Source organism: Temnothorax longispinosus, chromosome 2, assembly GCF_030848805.1.
Source record: "Temnothorax longispinosus isolate EJ_2023e chromosome 2, Tlon_JGU_v1, whole genome shotgun sequence".
NCBI lineage: Eukaryota > Metazoa > Arthropoda > Insecta > Hymenoptera > Formicidae > Temnothorax > Temnothorax longispinosus.
This window is the reverse complement of record NC_092359.1, coordinates 21,210,602-21,231,583: the sequence shown is the minus strand read 5'-3', so window position 1 is coordinate 21,231,583 and position 20,982 is coordinate 21,210,602. Positions and strand designations below refer to the sequence as shown.

Genomic DNA, 20,982 nt, shown 5'->3' with positions numbered 1-20,982 from the left:
AATATTCCCCCGCGTAATGACAAATTTCGGAGTCGTATCTAATGTCGTATCAACATTTACATGTTATGGGAGTTTCTACTCCTATTTTCCCGGTTGACAGCGCACAGGGATGAATATCGAAGCCTGCATCGCTCTTGTTCTTGTTAATTGGCGTTAAATTCCGTGTCAGTCACGACGATCGCACGAAGCAAGATGAACTATTTCATCCTCCAAAATAATCGATCACTCATGAATCGCTCGAAGCAACACCACGTCAATTACCGCAATTATGTTCATTAAGCTCCCGACCGGCGACTCCCCCGTCGTTATTTACCGATAACGATCGTATATATAGGGTCATTATAAACAATTGTGTATTAATTTCAGGTCCGATTAATTTGCGCGGACGGCATGCGGTACACCAAGGACGTTGACCTGGTGCGTAAGTGCACGTGTACTCGCAAATGTTACTAGCCAGTCGACGCATCGCGGCCCGAGTCTCGTTGGCGCGCGTCGAGACGTAAAACGAGACCGAGAAGAAACCCCCGGATCCGAAGCAGCACCCCCGCGCGTACTTCCACGTGCCCTCGAAGATGACGAAGGGAACGGCAACGGGGCGGCGAGGGCGAGGCGCTACGACGTGCCCTCGGCATCCCTATGCGAGACCACCTTTGCGAGACGCACGTGGACGAGAAAGTGCGTGAGGAAGTGCAGGCCAAAACTAGATGGACACACACATAGCCGGCTCAGTGTGATATGTATTATTAAAAAGCGAGAAAAGAGAGAAAGAGAGAGCGCGCGCGAAAGAGAGAGAAAGAGAGCGAGAAAGAAAGAAGCAAGAATATATTGTACGTAATATATAGCTACGGACTATCGATATCGAAGCAGTTAAACGTATACTAGGTATTATTCGTATATATAATGACCCGATATAGGTATATAACGACGAGAACGCCGGGCGGAAGAAAGATGGGCGCGAGCGCGCGCGGACAATGTGTCCGTATATTTGCGATCGCGGACCGCGCACGCGGGCGCTTGCGTGTTCGTAACATTATGCACGAGTGCGTACGATTACGCCGTTGATTTAGCGCGGAATGGACCTAACTGGTAATGGAGGATTCGCGGCAGCGTGCAAACAGGCTTCCGTAATCTTCTTATAGGATATATACGCGTTGCTTTTTGTTTAATACGTTTCCGCCGGTGATGGCTGTAATCTCCGTCGAGGCTTCGACGCCTAGCATCTCGATGTAGTTCATTGCCTATCTTTCGAAAATTATCATTCGGAGACGTATTACCCGTTCCTTATTACAATAAAGGGATTTGTGGAAAATATTGCAATTAACGTTTTACTTGAAATTTTTCATAAAACGACACCCTATCGTGTTAGTTATAAATTTAACGTCTGTCGGATAGTTTTTATCCGTTCTAAATTAAATTTATTGCTAGAAAGTTGTTTGTACATATTTATACGAAGCTATTACGTTGACAATAGAGATTAATAACAATCGTAATTTCTCGAGGTTTGTAAGTGATTGACCGCGAAGCCTAAATTCACGTTAGGTCTATCTTTCCCTCAGCGAATTTTTACACTAAATGCGAATCTTCGGTCGCATAGCTATTTCTACCCACTGAGCAATGGTCTTTGAATTTTTGCAAGAGGAGATCTACAAATACGTGAAAAATAGTGAGAGAGAAAGAGAGAGCGAGAGAGAGAGAGATATATGTTTGTGAGTATAGCGCGAATGGCTGCAATACTTTTCCGCTGCAGATTGTTTGGTTTCGATACACTTCGCTTGGTTACAATACACGCGCGCGAGCAACATCGTTGTAGCCAATAAACCTGAACGAAACGGAGGCAAACAGAAAAGAATGGCGGTGTGTTTCTTGCCTTTTTCATCAGTTTAGTTGCAGTGCTGCCAATTTAGCGCTCCAGCTATCACTTTAACTGCACAATCTTTAGCTAGTATGGATATTAGGCCACTTGTAAATCGTAATGAACACGATAATCAGAGGGGACAAGCAATTATGCCGTAAATGAGTCGACATATAGTCACAATTATGTGAATAGGTCACACAGGTAAGTGTCTAACTAAATGTAAAAAAAAATATTTTAAGCATAGAAGAAACTTAATTGAAAGTAAGCCGTCAACGTCTTCTTACCTCACCTCGCCGACAGCAGCAGTGGGAATGTAGCTTCATTTTTGAAAAAGTCAAGAAATCACACCGCACGATCGAGATTGTCGGGATGGACTGCGTCGCGAGTTTCGGAGAAAGCGCGCTTCGGAAAATTTTCACTTTACGGCCTAATATTACGTTTCGAGGTGCAAGATGTAGCCTGCAAGCTGCACGGAACGACGAAAGACTCGCGTGCGAGTGTCCGGATCGATGCAGCGGACGATAGTAGGAAAACGAATTATGAAGAAACGGAGCAAGGCGCGTATTAACGCTCGGCCAGCCGATCGTGAAACGGATGTAACTATATAGATCGATGAAGTCATCGGTAATCCGAAAACAAGGAGTTCGCCGATACAAAACCGCGTAATTATTTTTGTATAAGCGCATTATTTATATATCTAAGCTAATTTGCTATTAGTTTAATCGAGGAGCGTAATTCGTTCGTACTACTTAAGCCCCCCTATTAATGTATGGCGTACCACGTACCTACCCTACATCTATTTATGCGTATCTATTTTACTCCCCTGGATAACTGCATCGCATCTTCCACTGCCAGTATTTATATGTATTTATTCAGTTTCCTTGTTTCACTGACACTTATATGTTAAACTATTTCTTTAAACGTATACCCTTCACTTAGAAGACGAACGAATATCTCTCGACGTGCTTCGCTATCGTCCTTCACGATTTCAACGCGATCTTGCCGCCTAGCGTGCGCCTCGCGAGAAAGTACCAATCATAGGATCTACGTAGACATAGCTTCTGGCCACTAAACGTTCAACGGCCACACGATTGAAGTGTATCTCTTATCGTATAGAGTTTCGTCTCGAAATTCACTGCCATCACATGACTGCCACGCGTTTGACGATTGTCACGCTACTAATCAATTTTTAGCCGAGAAAGTGTGATGGTGAAGGATATCTATTTTAGTGGATATCTATTGATATCTGTCCACGGAAATACAGGATTTTCGACATATTTCTTTTACCTAGCTTCACAGTTGGTTTTACTTATGTTAGTTTGACACGGAAGGTATTTTTATTTCGGTTCACAGCAAAAGTATGGACAAATAGTGAAAAATATTTAAATCGTAAACATTCATATGCGCACGGTATCCATCTATTGATAGCCAGGGCCGAGGATCGTTATTTGTCTTCACGTTTTGTTCTTTACCGTAAACGGAAAAGTAGGTGTACCATGATCGTATAAGTACGATGTAATATAAAATATGATTTACTAGTATTAATAGTCACATAAGTTCCCTATGCCATTTTTTTATGTTTATAAACAACTTGATTGTCGATATTTTATCAATTCCATTCGAACGAATGTCTGCGGAACACTCCAAGCTAGCGCTTGTCGGAAAACAGATTTTGTATTACGACTCTGTACATTTGGTCCAACGAAATACAAATAAACATACGCAAGCCAGCATACGTTCATTCGTCGTATATATATATCGATAATCCATTGCAGTACATGATTTAATCATTTAAATTGCCTTTGACGCACGCCCCGCATTTACCATTAAAGTGCAGAGATTACAAAAACATGACTAATTACATGACTTATCATGAATTGAGAAAATTACACGAGTATATTTTATTCTGAATGCAGATTGTGTATAAATGCGTTTCTTTATTTATATACACAAACAATGTTATTTATCAGCTGGGAAATAATATTCAAATGCAAAACCGTTATCATGATTTTATATTATTTATGACGAGTCCGTACGCGTAACATGTTAATGTCACATAAAATTATAATGCAGAGAAGTATATGACATCTATCACGCATTGTGCATCTATATTGGACAATAATAAAAGGGAATGCGCCTGTAACATCGTAATATATTTTCGTGCCGTCCGGAATTCCTATAACTTGTATTTGTATATTTATTTGAATGTTTAACATATTTTGTGATCAATGGGCCGGCGCATGCGACCGAAACGCATACCATTTGGCTTTTATTCTCTCGCAGAACGTAACGCGAACACATTTATCTCGAGTTATCGAATTACACGCTTCGAGGAACACACATGCTTCGATTTTGTTAGACATTAGCAAAGAAATCTTTCATTTAAGTTTACATTAAATCTCTTGAGAAGCGTTTCTTCGGTTCAGTTGCAATTTCTTTCTGAATTTTACTTCTTTTGTCATTCGCATTTCAGCATTCGCATTGTTCGTATAAAATAAAGACAATTGTCACGTAACGTTTACGACTACAAAGGAAACGCGTCATAGATTCTTTGTCTTTTGACATCTTGTGATAATCGGTGCAAGAATCGAGAAAACTATTTTGTCGTCTGTAGAGCCACTGCGAGAATTTAATCATGTCGCGTGCGTGATCAAACGGAAAGTAATGGTAGACAAGAATCAAGTAGAAGAAGAATGTTATTAAGCTCTGTTTCGAGACTGAATATATCTGCGAATATAGTGCTAATAGTACATATAATATTTATTGACGTAAAATTACATCATTTATTCCTGACAATTTGTAAAATTACTATGTATATCAGATTAGATAACGCGAATTAAATTTTCAGTACACATTTATGTACTGTGCTAAACGTGCATCTGCTTTCACACATTTAATGCGATAAGCGCAGATAGAAAAATATTAATATATAATGATATCGAGACTGTTACATTTAAATAGCGATGGATAACGGTGTGATAATTCGGATCGTATAAGTATAGCCCTACGTTTTCTTCATAATATATATTTATTTTAAAATAAATTTTAATTCAGAGATTTTTTATATACATTTATATATACATATATAAAAAAATAGATTTTTATATATATATAAATCTATTTTTTGTTAAACCCGTTTAGTTCCAGTGTCTTTACTTAGGGAACTTATGTGAATAGAGAGAGAGATTGGCAACATTCCACCCACAAGAACTAGTTCATAAAAGGGAACAGTTATTCTACCTAAATATCAACAACGAAAGATTTAATTAATATTAGGTAAACAAAATGCACGATATAAATTTGCAGGACGATTATATATAAAAAGTATTTTTGAAAATGTAGTATAATGCCAAAATTATAATTTATTTTACGCGTATTTTGATTATATGTATTAACAACATAAAAATATATTTTAAACATATTCTAATTTTATAAATATTAAAAATTATGCTTCCTTTTTTTATATTCACGCGTATCTCAAATCTGATTTTATCGGCTCTGCAGATTTCGAAAGTCACCAGCAATATTTTCAAATAATATTGCAATTTTACTTTATCCCGAGATTACGCTATAATACAATAACGCAGTGAAAGTCTGACAATTTTTTTTTACAAATAACGTCATTTCAGGATGTCTCCAATAATACATCTAAAGGCGTAAACTGACGAGAATAAACGAATTGTGTGAAAGAGATAGCGAGAAAGTGTAAGCGTCAGTGAATACGATATTGTCCCCTTTATGTCAATATCATAAATGTGAGATTCAATAAATTTAGGAAATTTACATTTTTAGATAATTCTGAAGATCAAATTTTTTGAAATTTTTTTGCAGATATCAGCTTTTACTTTATACTTAAATTTAACTATAAAATTATTTTTGATCGCCTCCTCTTCCTTTAGTCATAAAAACACATTCTAGTATAAACACATTCACAATTTTGGCATAAGAGGGACGATATATGCTGTCTGAAAGATGTGTCGAATGAGAATGTTAAGGTTTAACAAAGCGCGCAAGGCAATGAGTATAAATGTGTTTATTGCGCAAGCACGTTTTACCAAATAACAATGGAATACTGCATGCCTAGAAATACTCTAGCTCTATACTGTAGGTATATTAAATTAGATTATTAGCGTAAAAGCAAAATGTCTATGTTTATATAATGTAACAAATTCTCGAAATATATGAACGCTATTAAACAAAAAAAAACGTATGTGAAGTTCAATAAATATGTTATAATTAACAGCGCCACGTAGAAATTAAACATATAAAAATTAAACGTGAAATACGCGTCCGTTATAGTTACTTATAGTTAATTATATCCGTAATTAATTTCCCTTTTTTTATTCTATTATTTCTAATTAAAAATAAAACATTGTTAAAAATCTGTTGACGCTAATTATCAATTAATCTTGTTTAATCAAATAAGGTTGATCGTTTATTTTCCTCTTGCCTCGGTATTTATAACGCCTTCCACAAACATCTAAAATCAGGAGAAACATCCGATCAACAAAAACAAATCTGTGCCTCAGCTAAACAGCTAATTATTTTTATGATCATCGAAACAGGAAAAGTTAAGTTATAAAACGTCCGAACTTTGCATCCTCGGCTGCAATCGTTAATTTAGTTCACATAACTACATAATGGTCTCTTAGTTGTATTTTTATTAATTCTAGCGTTTGGTTATTTAGTTTCCTATGCATTCACAATCCGCTAACACAATCAAACATTTGAATAAATTTTTTTAGCATTAAATAAAAGACTTTTTTGAAGACGTCTTTATTCTGGGTGAAAATAATCCAGGAAGAATTTTTCACAATATTTATTTGTATATTGTCGTATGTTCCCGATTGATTACATTACATAAATTGTTGTAACGTAAGATAAAATTACAGATTTCTGTAATATTATTTTCAACATTACCAAAGTATGGTATATACTGGTCTTAACTCGACATTAGGTTACACGCGTGGGATATAAAATATACGGTGGACATGCAAAGTCCCGAAAAAAAATGTGCCAAATTTTGAAGAAACCTTATATCTTGACGAGAAAATATTTATTCCATATAATTTTAGCCAAAAACGACTTGTATTTTGATATAGTTCCGGAGTCGGCGGGCAACAAAAATACTTAACAAAAACTTCCACTTTTTTTCTACACATATTAATACTACGAGGCTTTTTGTGAAGACAGATAAAGTATGTAAGGATAAAATAGCATTACTCGATATGCTTTTAAAGTTTACACGTTTTTAATACGTACGCGCAATAATACGTGTAAATAAATATATGTATGACAAATAAGGAATAAGCATAAATTTCATAATCACGCTTACGAAATTGCAATCTGACAACTCTGTCAACACCACTATGTCGATAACTTCTTTATGTATCGCACAATCATCAGCGTATCGTATTGCACAAACCTATAAACCTTTATTTTAACACGATATACAGAGTAATTCAAGAGGCAACCGTGATATTAGAGATACGAGGCGTAGATAATAATAAGCTAAAATACCTCATATTTTTTTAAAACATATGATTGCATTTTTTTAATATGTGGTCAAACAAATAAAAGTGAACATTATAAAAATTACATAATAACGCATGATAGATATGCACATATATTTGTATATATGTGATTTCTGCGTATACACACGTATATACATATATGTGTTTTTATATGCTAATTTTAGTTCTCCTGCTTGGCTCAATTCGTACTGCGAGAGTAATTGTCAGCACGAGAATCATGTTTTAACAACTCATAAGTGACAGATTATTATGATTGATTTTATTCAAGTTATCTTGATGCGTGATGTCAAATAAATGTAAAGATTAAATTTGATACATGTTATTAAAAATATATAACAGTTTATAGAATAAATGGCACGCGCTTTATAGTGTTTATAGTTTGTGTTAAATGTTCTATCAGCTATTTCTATAGTTAATGTTAAATGTTCTATCAGCTGTTTGTAACGTACTGTCGCCCTATTAGGTAGAAAGAAATTTCGTAGCAATAATTCCGGGTGTGTAAAATTCGCACCCCTACTTTAAAATTTTCTAGTTCTGATTAGAGTTCCAGCTTCTTTTCGAAGAAGAGTATTTTTATGTTTATAAAAAGAGTTCCGGCGATTAACACTTTGAAAAAGGCAGTTAAAAATGAAATGCTAACTTCACCCAACGTTATTTAAAAAAAAAAAAAAAATAGAAAAGTTTGATTTAAAGTCAGAATAGTTCTAAGTGGCTCATTTGATTCCTTTCAAAAAGTTCTAGAGTTCCTGATAAGTAAAAAATTGCAAAATCTTAGAATTGTTTTTAAAAATCATCAAAACGCAAATAACATTCACGGCAGACCTTCGAAGTCGAATATCTTCTTAAAACTCCCATCAAAACGTCTGCAACTCTACCACTAACTAGTGGCAATCCGGCCACTATAACAGTTAAGAAGATATTCGAAGATGCAACGGATGACATTCGACTAAGCCCCGTTTCACACGTATCCGACACTGGACTACTGACGCCGGGTATCCGATCGCGAAATGTATGGAATTAATATGGAAGCATTTACACGTTTGTCCGATAACCGATTTGTGAAAACAAACAAAATCGATCGGATACCCGGCATCGGTAGTCCAGTGCCGGATACCTACGTGTGAAACGAGTCTAAATCTTTCTGTCCGTAAACAGTACGGGCACGGCACGGTTATGTTTAAATCGATTTTAAATCAGAAATATATTCACGGAGGAAATTCATTATACGAGTAAGGGCCAAAGCACATATGACAGTCGTAGTCGTGGACGTAAGTAACGCACAAGCTTTGGCGTATCCTGATTTGTCAGGTCGAGAACTACGACCGTCGTATATCGCTACGCCATATTATGTGCTTTGGGCCTAATATTGATATAAATCTCGCAGCATTGATATATACGCGTATAATCGATTAAAGATGCAACGATAAAATTATCGTAAACAATATCAACGAGTAAAACGCATAATTTAATGCATCGAGTACAGACATTCATGGCGTATTAAAAAGTTGAAAAAAGTTACGTGCAACGTGCGTAACTTTCTTTCATTTAAAAAATAAATGTATAATTTTATGAAATAATGAAAAATTCTTTTTCTATACGGCTAATTCACTGCAAATCCAAGTGTCATTTTAACTAAAACTCTTCTTACACATTTCTTGTCGTTTTGAATAAAGCCATTTAACACGGTTGAACATATTAATATGATTAAACATGTTGATTTAACACGCAACAAAACATGGTAAACGAGCTTCAATCAATGTGTCATTTTTAAACGTATATGCGTGCAGAAATAACACACTTAGATTTACAGTGTCTGATAAAACGGCTTGCAATTACAATTAATTACAAAGTATTTTATACATACAATCATTAGTCTATATACTCGATATAAATAAAAAATGGTATAGTTCTATAATTGTCCCTACGCTATTAAATATCAAAAGATAAAATGTAAACCAATACCTTGAGTTAAATAACATTTTTTCTTTTTAATTACCATGTGTCAAAATTTATTATTTTAACACAATAAATGTTATTTTAACTCCATTGACTAGTCAAATTAATAATTAAATTAACATTGTTTTAGTTAAATTAACCCTTCAAAAGCCACACATCGATCCCGTTGGAGTAAAATGTTATAATTTATTGATAGTCTTAAAAGACGTCCCTGATAAGTTTTTTAGTTTTTTCCTTTGTTTTTTTTTATGTACATAATTATGTACATTAAAACAAAAAAATAATTATGTACACAGGCCCCTAAAGGGTTAACGACATATTGAGTAACAGAGATGGTTTTACTTCGCGTGGCCCTAATACTAGAAGCAAGTTAACGCCGGCGAAACTGGAAACGATCAGTTAGATTACGAGATCGGAGGCACTGTTGGCCGTGTACCAAACCCGCGGCCGACCGACCGGTCGCTCGCAGAACCCACGTTAAGTACGCGATCGCGTATACACGTACTCGTTCTCTCGGACCTACTACCGGTTATCACGCTGGCCACGGATGCCTCGCTCCCGTCCGCGTTGCGAACAGCGGCAAGACTATTACCTTTTGTAAATCGTGGCAGAAAGGAACGCGAAAAAAGTGGCGAATCCGTGTTAGTATCCAAAGATTCAAGTGGCCTGAAAACTACGGTGGTGCGAGCACTGTCGTTTTGTATCGAAGGAATCAAGTTGTCTTAAGCCATTGATTCTCTGCACGAGTCTCTTTGGGCCTGGAGTCAGAGTCAGTTACTGGTCTGGTGATGCGAATATATAGCCTCTCCCAGTCAAGTCATGCGCCCACCTCCCAGTGGTCTCGCTGAACCGCTGCAATAGGGCTGTACCAATTCAGTACGGCTCGGTCGCAAGATCTGATGTCGGCTGGCCAGCGCGTTCTGCAGTAACCAAGTGGCGTCAATGGCGATCTGACTGCGCCTCTAAGAGCCTGTAGTGATACGGGCCCAAGTACCGCTAGTGAGTTACGGAGCCAAAAAAGGGCACGGTTATCTGGGAAGCTGTCGGCTGTCAATCCGTTTGCTCCACAACACGCAGTAAATATGAAGAAGTTAAGAATGAATCTTCACGCCAGGGTTTTCAAATGGTCCGAGCACTGCACGCACGATGCGAGATTGATGACTCGGTTAGTGCGGAGACACCTAGTGACTCCGTAGCTGGCTCCTCGAGAGTAGGCGCTAGTTATTAGGTATAGAAACGATTACGCCTCTTGACGCACGAGACTCATGCCACGAGTAGCCGTGGCCCCCAACAGCCTTCTTCTTCCTTCTTCTTCTTTTTAAATGTTATGGCACCTAATCCTCCTCAAGATCACATAACGGCCAAGAACAAGTCGAATATAATAAATACAGATTCAAAAGATTCAATCCAAACTCGGCGCTGATTGCATCAGCAATCTTCAAAAATTAGTGCACGGACACTGCGTTTTAACCACGCCCGGCGCCGGGGATCGACTCGCAACGGTGGCGGGATTCGCGTCCGCTTCTCCCACGTGGCAAGGCCGGCCAACTTCGACTCCCCGGCTAAAGTAAAAGATGATCGCATGCTTTAATAGGCTTGGAACCCTTAAGGGAGGGTCGTTCGGCTGATTCGATTCGGAGTCGTAGATCAATGAGACCCTTTTGTCGAAACTGGAATCCGATTGAGCCTGATGATCGATCGAATGATGCTTTCGCTTGAACCGTGACTGACCCATCTCGCGAAAACCCTTCGCGAATGGATTGTTATTGATCTTCAACTTCGTGATGTTCTCGTTTTGGTATGCCGTCACCGCGATAAATTCCGTCTTCTTGAAAGCGAACAACGCGGTTGAATGAGTAGAGCTCGTTGTAGTTCTTCGCATCAAAGCAACGGACTATCCAGATCCTAGGAACGTATTTGTGCATCGATGTTAATACCACGTTATTATTGGGGTCGTTGATGTTGTTCGTGAGCTTCAATTTATTGAAGCTAATCGGATTGTCCATCCAGTGGCTCCCCGTTGCCAGACTCTCGGGATGCTTATAAATCCTATAGCCGAAGGACTGTTGCGGCTCTGCCGGCCCTGCAAAACTCCAGCCACCCATATTGCTGTTCTCGGCCCCGTTCTGGTATCCACAGTACTTGTGGCGGCGATCGGAGGTCGGTGCTATCTCCATGAGGACATAATAATTCTCACGTTTCTCCAAACCATTTACGTTTATTTGAACGGACGGGAACATGCGCCGACCGCTCTTAGTAATTATCATTTCTGTATTATTCTCGTAGAATTGCTGCCAGAGGTTTCGATTAAGCAGACCCATTCGCTTGAGTTCATCCTCTCACCTAATTTGCGTTGTAGAGCGATCGAGTGGCGATGACAGTTGCATATTTAGTTCCAGTAGCATCAGTGCGTTGTTTGGATCCTGAAGAAACATCTCCGATGATCGACGTTTCTTCTCCGACACCGTCGGTGTAAGGTATAAGGCAAACACGGAAATGGTCAGAACGAACGTCGAAATCACGTGCAGTTTTAGAATGGAACTGAGACTGCCAGTTCTCATCTACCAGTGACCTACCACAAAACGAGATCAGTGCAATCCGCCGAAACTAGGCGAACTATATGTGTTGTCGGTCGTTCGGCGCCAACATATGAGACAATCATGAGTCCATAAACCTTTTGTCCTTTCTGCCGCGATTCACAAAAGGTAATATATAAGGTAACAAATAACGTTCACATGACAATTTTAAATGCCATAATCACACTAATCTACTGAGCCAGTTAAAATAAATATTAATTCATTACGCGTTGTTAATCTATTTGTCGTAACTTTCTCTTTCTTTAACCCTTTAGGGGCCACACATCGATCCCGTTGGAGTAAAATGTTATAATTTATAAGGTATAGTCTTAAAAGACGTCCCTGATAAAAGTTTTTTAGTTCTTTTTTAATTTTTTTAGTTTTTTGTTTTTTGTTTAGTACATAATTATGTACACAGGCTCCTAAAGGATTAAAAATGTTCAGATACTGTCTGTTCCTTTTCCGGGTAATCTCAGTAAAGACATCCTGCACTTCTTCAAGCTTCTCATATATTATACATATTTGCCTTTCCGCTGAATCTCGATCAGTCGAACTCGAGATATTAAGATTCTCTAATGATTCTCTAATATTCCAACAACGTTCAGACGAAAAAATTATTAGATTAATGTGTGTACAAATGGCAACAACTGGCTTCTTTTATGTACATTTTACATTAGTGATATATATTAGCGATATTTAGACCCTGATAAAAAAATGTACACGAAAAGAACGGTTTTGCTAAAATATCTAAAAATTTAGCTAAATATACACATCTGAAAATAATTTTGTTACACCATTAAAATAATTATATTAAGTCGCTGAAATATAATGATTCTGTAAAAAAATTTGACATTTTAGCAATCAGTTTAAGTTCTACATAATTATTTTGATAGACCAACAAAATTATTTTCAGATCTGTATCTAGCTAAATTTTTAGATACTACGGTACAAAATTCGGTTTTATGAAACGCAAACGAAAGCCAGAGACTTGCAGAGTTTCTTATTCACGCATCATGAAAATGCACGCTTTTAATCTACACATACGGAAAGAACGGTTTTCTGTTTGAAAATAATTTTGTTGCACCATTAAAATAATTATAGTAGGTCGCTGAAATATGATGATAATGCTGTAAAAATTTTGATATTTTAGTAATCAGTTTGATTGTTTTACATAATTATTTTGATGATGCAACAAAATTATTTTCAGATCTGTATCTAGCTAAATTTTTTGATACTTCAGCAAAACCGTTCTTTCCGTGCACCATTCTTCTGTATACTCTTTACAAATATAGAAAGAGGATATCGAAAAATAAAAATGCGTTAAATCATTACAATGTTAAATTTACGTAAAAATCCACGTACACGGGGAATCTCGAGATTTTTTTCTTTTTCTCTCTGCGGTAACGAAAACTCACGTTTTCACGCCAAATCGCGTGTTACGATATCGTATTAAAACTTATAATAAACGACTGTTTCGGTCGAACTTTAACCGATGACATAATGTGCGCCTTTAAATATAAAAAAAAAAACATAATTATACTCAATGTATAGAAAATAGAAAACAATAGACGTTTAGCTTGTACACGTAAGTGAATCTCGCGTATCATTAATGTATATATTATAAATGTGTACTTGGCGCCTTTTTTTTGCCTTTTTTAAAAATTATATTTACATGGTATCATTAACAAAACGATATTTTCACAAGCTCGGACTATTCAGTATATCCGGTGTAATCTACTTTTCATTAAAAAGTACTCTTTTGTGAACTATTAATCATCATATACTGTAGGTACCAATAAATTCTAGATTTAGTAAAAACACAAGATAAATGCTATCATTTATCAAAACTCATTTAACCGATAAGCTTAAAGATACAATTAATTATATGGATTTAATTTTAATTGTCTATACAAATTATCGAATTCTCTAATAAAAATTCGAACAAATTTAGATTTTGTATTAGACATTTAATCATTATGTCTAATACAAAATCTAAATTTGTAAAATATAAAGATTATCTTTATTTTCCATAAAATAGAAAAAAGAATCTTATTAATTATTTCGGCTCATGTGGAGAAAAATTATTTAATTTTCAAATCTAATTAAGGTATAAAGGTACTAATACCCGGACACTTAAGAGTAGGTAAATGTACCAATGCCTGGACGCGTATCTATTGTCTGGATACTTTTAAAAAATATAAATTTATAGAAATAAACGTTTGGATATCGTAACTAAAGTTTCAAACTACAAAAAAAAATATTTTTATCTTTGATTTTAATTCGCGTTATACTCATAAATAATAAAGGTGTCTAGATATAGGTACATGTCCGGGTATTGGTACTTTTAACTTAATTTCTAAATATTGAGCAAGACATAATATATTAACTTCTTAATGGCTAGTTAAGAAGATATTCGACTTCGATATTCGAGAATGCAACGCGTAAAATTCGACTAAGTCCGCATAAAAATTATTTTAAAAGTTCTAGACGTTCTGATAAAAGTTCCGTTTTTTAGTAGAACTCTAAGAATTCTAAAAGGAATTTCTATGATTGAAAACGATCCAGTCATTAGTTAAGAAGATATTCGACTTCGAAGGTCTGCCGTAAACGTCATTTGCGTAAGTTTTGATGATTTTTTAAAACAATTCTAAAAAGTTTTGGAATTTTTTACTTATCAAAAACTCTAGAACTTTTCAAAAGAAATCAAATAAGCTACTTAAAACGGTTCTAGCTTAAAATCAGACTTTCATTTTTTTTTGTTTTTTAAAAAAAATTAAAATTTTTTTACTTTTATCAGGAACTCTAGTCGTCAAAATTCTTCAGATGAGCTATTCAAAACTATTCGGTTTTAAAGTTGGGTGTAAAGTTAGCACCCCATTTTTTAATTACCTTTTTCATAGTGTTAATCGCCGGAACTCTTTTTATAACCATAGAAATACTCCTATACTCTTCGAAAAGAAGCTGAAACTCGAATCAGAACTATCGAATTTTAAAGTAAGGGTGCCAACTTCACACACCCCATATGACGTGATGAAATATGAAATTCGATACTAATAATGCTACCAATAATTTCCACGATATTAACAAATACTTTAAAATCCCTTACGTCAAGGGCCATAGCGAGAATATTTGTTGTATTTTGTGAGGCATTCATTTCAACGTCCTTTACACTGTTCTAAAAAAACTCGATTTTATTATAAAAAAAAGGAAACGATGTGCTTTTGATAATATTAGGAAGACTAAAATTGTGTATAAAATCAGTTGCAACGATTGCAATGCCTATTTTATAGAACAAACCAAGAGACACTTAAAAACGCGTATTAATATACGCGTATAAACTTCGTTTAGATATTAGAAAACACGAGAATAACCAATCAGTAGTAAGCAGACACCGTCTTTCAAATGGGCACGATTTTAATTGGCTGATGTTTTTCATTAAGAAATACGGTGAATATGCAAAGATACGGAATAATGGTCGAAACATCGTTTTTGTAATTAATAAATTTGGCCAGTCAGGTCGACTAAATTCTTTATTTGAAATATAAAATGTCAATTAAGAAATTAGAAAATGCATTAGGACAAATACGAACAAGACCTACGGAATTTCCAATAGTAGACCTAAAGCGGATAAACTTAAACAAAATTGGTTTTAATAAAATTTATGTAAATAATAAAAAAACATGTAACATACATTAATAGATCGGGGAGTATTATAGACCTATACTCTCCAATCAGCATCAGAGAAATTAAAATCTTTGTGTCAAAATTATGGCGCAATTGTAATAGATACACTCTAAAAATGGGTCTCGAAAAATGAATATTTGGAACGCTTCAAAAAATTATGGTATACCTTATCGAACCTTAAAAAGACGGATTAACAAAAATAATTTGGATAAAGGAGCCCTAGGTCGACCGGTTGCTCTCGTCAATCATGATCTTCAACTAATAACTTACATACAGAAGATGGAGAGTACAGGATTTCCACCGACTGCAACTGCTGTTCGTAAATTAGCTTTTGCATTTGCATTGAAAAATAACCTTCCTAATATGTTCAATCAAGATAGAGGATATAAAGGAATCTTCTGTAACTGAAGGCATATGCGATACAACGCACAGCAGCGTTGGCATAAGCGAGGTCGTTGCCGATCTTACGGAGCAAATGGCAAAAATATTCTCGAAAAAAATCGGAGAGATCGATCTCTCAAATACAGAGAATAATGAACCAGAACAAGCAAAGAAGCAAATAAATAATACGATCACCCGACACGAAGAAATGGACTCTGATCAGAGACTATTAAATATATTCATATATTGCTTTGAAACTTTTTATTTGTGTGAGGATGCAGGCCAAAACAGTTTGCGAACCGAACTGACAACCAATAGATCTTATGCAAAACAGATAGAGAATATAAAGAAATATTTCGAGGGAAAATGCTTCGAGATGCAGACTCAGGAATTCCTAAATCAATTAGAGCCTCAAATGTCCGATTTTCAGACTGATAACGATGTTTTAATGTCGCCCTCCACAATGGAGGAACTGTTTGCGGGGCTTAATTTGTGTGATCCCAAAGATTGCTTAAATGCCATACTAATGATACACAACATCCAGTTAATCAAGAGATAATTAGATTAATTTTATAATTGATGAACATGAAACATCATGTCTTATGATATTCGGTAATTACTTGGGTTGCCATGTCGTAGAAACAAATTGGCTCTTACCCATGCAAGAAAGGAAAGAGGATCAAACTCTCAAGCGGCTACACTTAGCGTCATCGAAGAATCCCCGAGGAGTAAGATCCCAGACGCTGAAAACCAAGCATGTCTCGAGACGGATGACATCATTCGAACGTTGCGAAAGGAATTGGAAGAAAAAGTAACTGAAATACAGAATGTGAAAACTGGCCGCAAGAAAGCTGATCAAGAAATCGAAGAACTATCGAAGGAATTGTACGAGATGAAACTAGAACGTGACGAACACAAGTGCATTGCAACGCCCGTGCTTGAACAACATGATATGGACGAATTACAAGTACCATCTGATAACTGCCGCGGTGATAACCGTTGGACTGATCTTGAAAAGGCATTCGTATATCAAGCTTTTAAGAAATGTATTGAATCAAAAACTCCTCCCCTTTAAATTTAATAAACAAGGTAAGAAAAGCTAACTTAAATATTTTGGGGAGAAGAACTACAGGAGCTATAAATACTTGGTTGCATCGTAAATATTTTAAAAAAAAAAAAAAAAAAAAAAACTAAGAAAGCTGATGAAAAAATAGAAGCTCTTTTCAGCAATCATCTAAGATGAAACTAGAGCGTGACGAACACAGGTGCATTGCAACGCCCGTGCTTGAACAACATGAAATGGACGAATTACAAGTACCATCTGATAACTGCCGCGGTGATAACCGTTGGACTGATCTTGAAAAGGCATTCGTATATCAAGCTTTTAAGAAATGTATTGAATCAAAAACTCCTCCCCTTTAAATTTAATAAACAAGGTAAGAAAAGCCAACTTAAAGATTTTGGAGGAGGTGGAAGAAATAGAGGAGAGTGTGAGAACGACGTGAGCGGAGAATGGTGAGAAAAGAAAGGGAGTGAATCACTTTGAGGTTAGGAGACAGAGAGGAAAGGTGAAGAGGCGGGGACGAGAGGGGAAGGATGGCAAAAAGTAAGTCATGGGACGAGATAGTGCGAAGAAGAAGGCCGAGGCGGCGCTGGGCACCGAGATAATGGGCGACTGATAGCAAAGGTTGGTAAGACTGAGTGGAGAGGGCGACAATAAAAAGAAGGGCGGATTTGCAACGAGATCGACGGACAGACACGGAGATCGAGAGATCGAAAGAGGGGGTCGATGGAGCGAAGTGAAGAGGAAGGAAACGCACATGGTGGTAGTAGAGAAGGTAGGTCGTAAGGAGAGTTGAACAGCAAAGAGAAGCAAGCGGAGAGCATAGAAAGATTTGGTGGTGAAAGGGTAGAAGGTTAAGGAGAGAGCGAAAGAGATAGCTCAGGATGGAAGAAAGATGTATAGTAGAGGAGGTGGTGGAAAAGGCAGTAAAGGAGAAAGTGAAGAAGTTGCTAAAAGAGGTGGTAGAGGACGGGAAGAGGAAGAAGGAGATGGAAGAGTTGAAGGAGGAGGTAAAGAGTCTGAAAGGAAGGTTGGAAAGAATGGAGCAAGGAGAGGGAAAAGGGAGAAGGGAGGAGGGCGAGGAGAGTAAAGGTAGGACGGGGAGAAGGAAATGGTGGGCAGGAGAGGATGAGAGAAGCGAAGATGAAATGAGAAGGAAGAACGTTATAATAAGGATCGAGAAGGAGAGGTGGGTAGGAGAGGAATCAAATTTAGAGAAGGTGAGGGAGCTCTTTGTGGAAGGCCTGAAAATGAAGGCGGAGGTAAGAAAGGTGAGGATGGTAGGGCTGAAAGGGGATTGGATAACGTTGCTGGTTAGACTGGAGAATGAGGAGAAGAAGTGGAGGGTTCTAGAGGCAAGAAAGAAAGCGGGAAATAGGTTAAAGGTAAAGATAGACGAGGACAGATCGGTGGAGGTTAGGATAAGAGAGAGAGCGGAGTGGGAAGCCAAATTAGGAAGGAGAGTGGAGGAGAGCAGGAGTGAGAGGATGTCGGAGGAGATCACGAGAGTTGGAGGAGAAACTCTGCATGGGCGCAGACGATGATCAACAGACCCAGGGCAGGAAGTAGACAGGAAGGAAGAACCGAGATAGGATGATGTGGAAGGAAACGAACGAAAACGCGAAAGAAAAGGGGAGGGTTAAGGGAAGGAAAAAAGATTAAGTGTGAGGTCGCACATGGCCAGGAAATAAATGAAGGGGGATTACACATTTTTGTAAGAGGTTTGGGTACGTTTCTCATAAAAAAACGCCTTGTAAACCCTACGAAGACACACAATAAATCGATACATACATACCAACTTAATATGGATTTTGACCTTAGGCGAGGATGCACGAATCATTAAAAAAATTATTGACAAATATCCACGACATCTACGACAGATCAAATCGATTTTTTACGCGTTATAAAAGAAATTTTTCATTTTGAAACTTAAAGTGTGCAATATTTAGAGTCATTAGATTCAAGCGCGATAAAGAAATAGTATATTGTACAACTAGTGGAAAAAATGGTCGATTCTGAATGAGTGTGAGGTTGATCGCACGAGCGAAACGAGAAATGGCTCCATTTCTCAACTAGTGGAGAAATGGATCGTTTTGCTCACTCAAAACAAGCGCGAAAAGCGGCCCATTTAACGCTCGCGTTAGGAAAAAATAATTATTCAATCATCAATATTAATTAATTCAGAATTTTTTATTTTATCCACCACAATAGAACTATTAGATAAACAATTTCACTCCATCACAAAAGATTGATAAAATTGCAGATCGCATCCCTTCATCCACAGCACCAAAAAAAGAAGGATGGAATAATTCATTGTTAGAAAAATTGAGCTTACCTATTAGAAATATATGTACAAACAGTATATATGTATATATAGGGGTAAAAACCCCACAAATTTAATATATTTTAATCAATTTCTAGACATATATCTATCATTTTTAAAGAGAAATATATTCCAAGCATAATATATATATCATACTTTTATTTATTATCGAGAAATGAACGATCGGACTTAAGAAAGGCCAAAACCGAAAAATGTTACGATACACATGACACTAAAGATTGACATTTCGTGAATTGCATATTTAGTATACATTAATATATGTATTTATGTCATTCAGGATATGAAACATATTTTATTCAATGACGTACCTAATTAAAGTGATGAAATTTGCCAAGATAGTTTTAAGTTCCATTACAGACTAACATAAGTCCTAAGATAAGAAACATAAATCCTCGTTTATAGTTATGAAATGCCATGACATGTCCGTCAGCGAGTTGTTCACGTCTATTACCGTTAATTGCAATTTATGTGGCTGCGCCAGGTGAATCGAGACTCGATAAAAATATGTGCTTTCCTCATATCAGCTATTAATGAAAATGATTGAAAAATCTAACTTTCGTCAAACGTTACAAGCATCTGTCATATTGAGCAAAAATGTGCGCATTTCCATCTTTTTGGCATAAATATTTATTTACGCCAAATTTAGTTGCATATGTCACAGATTGCTCGAAAGATTGCTATTAAACTGTCAATCAATGGATTTCAAAACTGTAAATCTATTGCTATTTTATTTTTATATAATTCTGGTTTTCTCTTTAATTTTGCTGTCACAAAAAGCTTTAGTATACGAAAGATATTTTTGTATGAGATTAAATTAGAACGTTGAACGGAAGCGACCCGAAATATTGTTGAAGCTTTTACCGATGACATATTTAAAGCAAATATAGCTAAAGAATGTGCTTTTCGTTATTGATTAAAAAAAAATTTAATTTGGAAACATGACCCTTACAAGTAAAGGACGTTGTTGATCAAAGAGAAATTCGAAAAATTCAGAATGCTATTAAAAAGACATTAAAACTACTACCACGTCGTTGAAAAAAGTGTACCAGCTTATAAAGAAGTTATTTCGATTAAATTATATTTAGGTGAAACTGTAATTGATAATAAATAAAATTTAAAAGAATTATTGCATATTTTATTGCAATTTTTTTTGGATATTAATTACCTTTTACTCCATACACCCGCACACACACGTACTGTTGTGTGTATAAATTCCCAGACGCTTTCGGCCCGACTGTATATTTGCGAGGTAAATCACGGACGATGTACATCGCTCGTCGAGGATGAAGTTACACGCATACTCACGCGTTTGGACACGAGCGTAGCGCACACGTAACGCCGCGAGCGAAACTTGAAAGGGTGCGTGAAAGGCTCGTTGCATAGAAATAAAGGGAAAGAGAAAGAGAAAGTGCGTACAGATTATTTGTCTTCCACCATGCTGCACAGATAAATTTTAACCTTTGGAAAAAACTTTTATGAAAGAACTAAAATCTCATTACGGTGCACAAGTCGGTTTGTTTTTAAGGTACAATACGAGACCTGTGAGCCCTTGTGATATTGCTAAGCTGTTTGGGAAAGCCTATCTGAAA

General features: G+C 36.5%; 1 protein-coding gene, 1 long non-coding RNA gene and 1 pseudogene across 5 annotated transcripts in view; 1 reads left to right on the top strand and 2 right to left on the bottom strand.

Annotated features, from left to right (window-relative positions):
• Sli (slit guidance ligand) overlaps window positions 1-4,516 on the top strand; it is a 311,298-nt gene extending 306,782 nt beyond the window's left edge. For both annotated transcript variants that reach the window (XM_071769583.1, XM_071769582.1), the window contains exon 30: window positions 367-4,516. In XM_071769583.1, coding sequence (XP_071625684.1) covers window positions 367-453 — 87 coding nt within the window. In that variant the 3' untranslated portion in view covers window positions 454-4,516. The remainder of the gene's footprint in view (window positions 1-366) is intronic.
• The window catches only part of LOC139808007 (uncharacterized), a 324,746-nt gene that overhangs the window by 297,802 nt on the left and 5,962 nt on the right, over window positions 1-20,982 (bottom strand). The window lies entirely within an intron of this gene.
• LOC139809053 (T-box protein 2-like) lies at window positions 10,650-11,906 on the bottom strand (annotated as a pseudogene).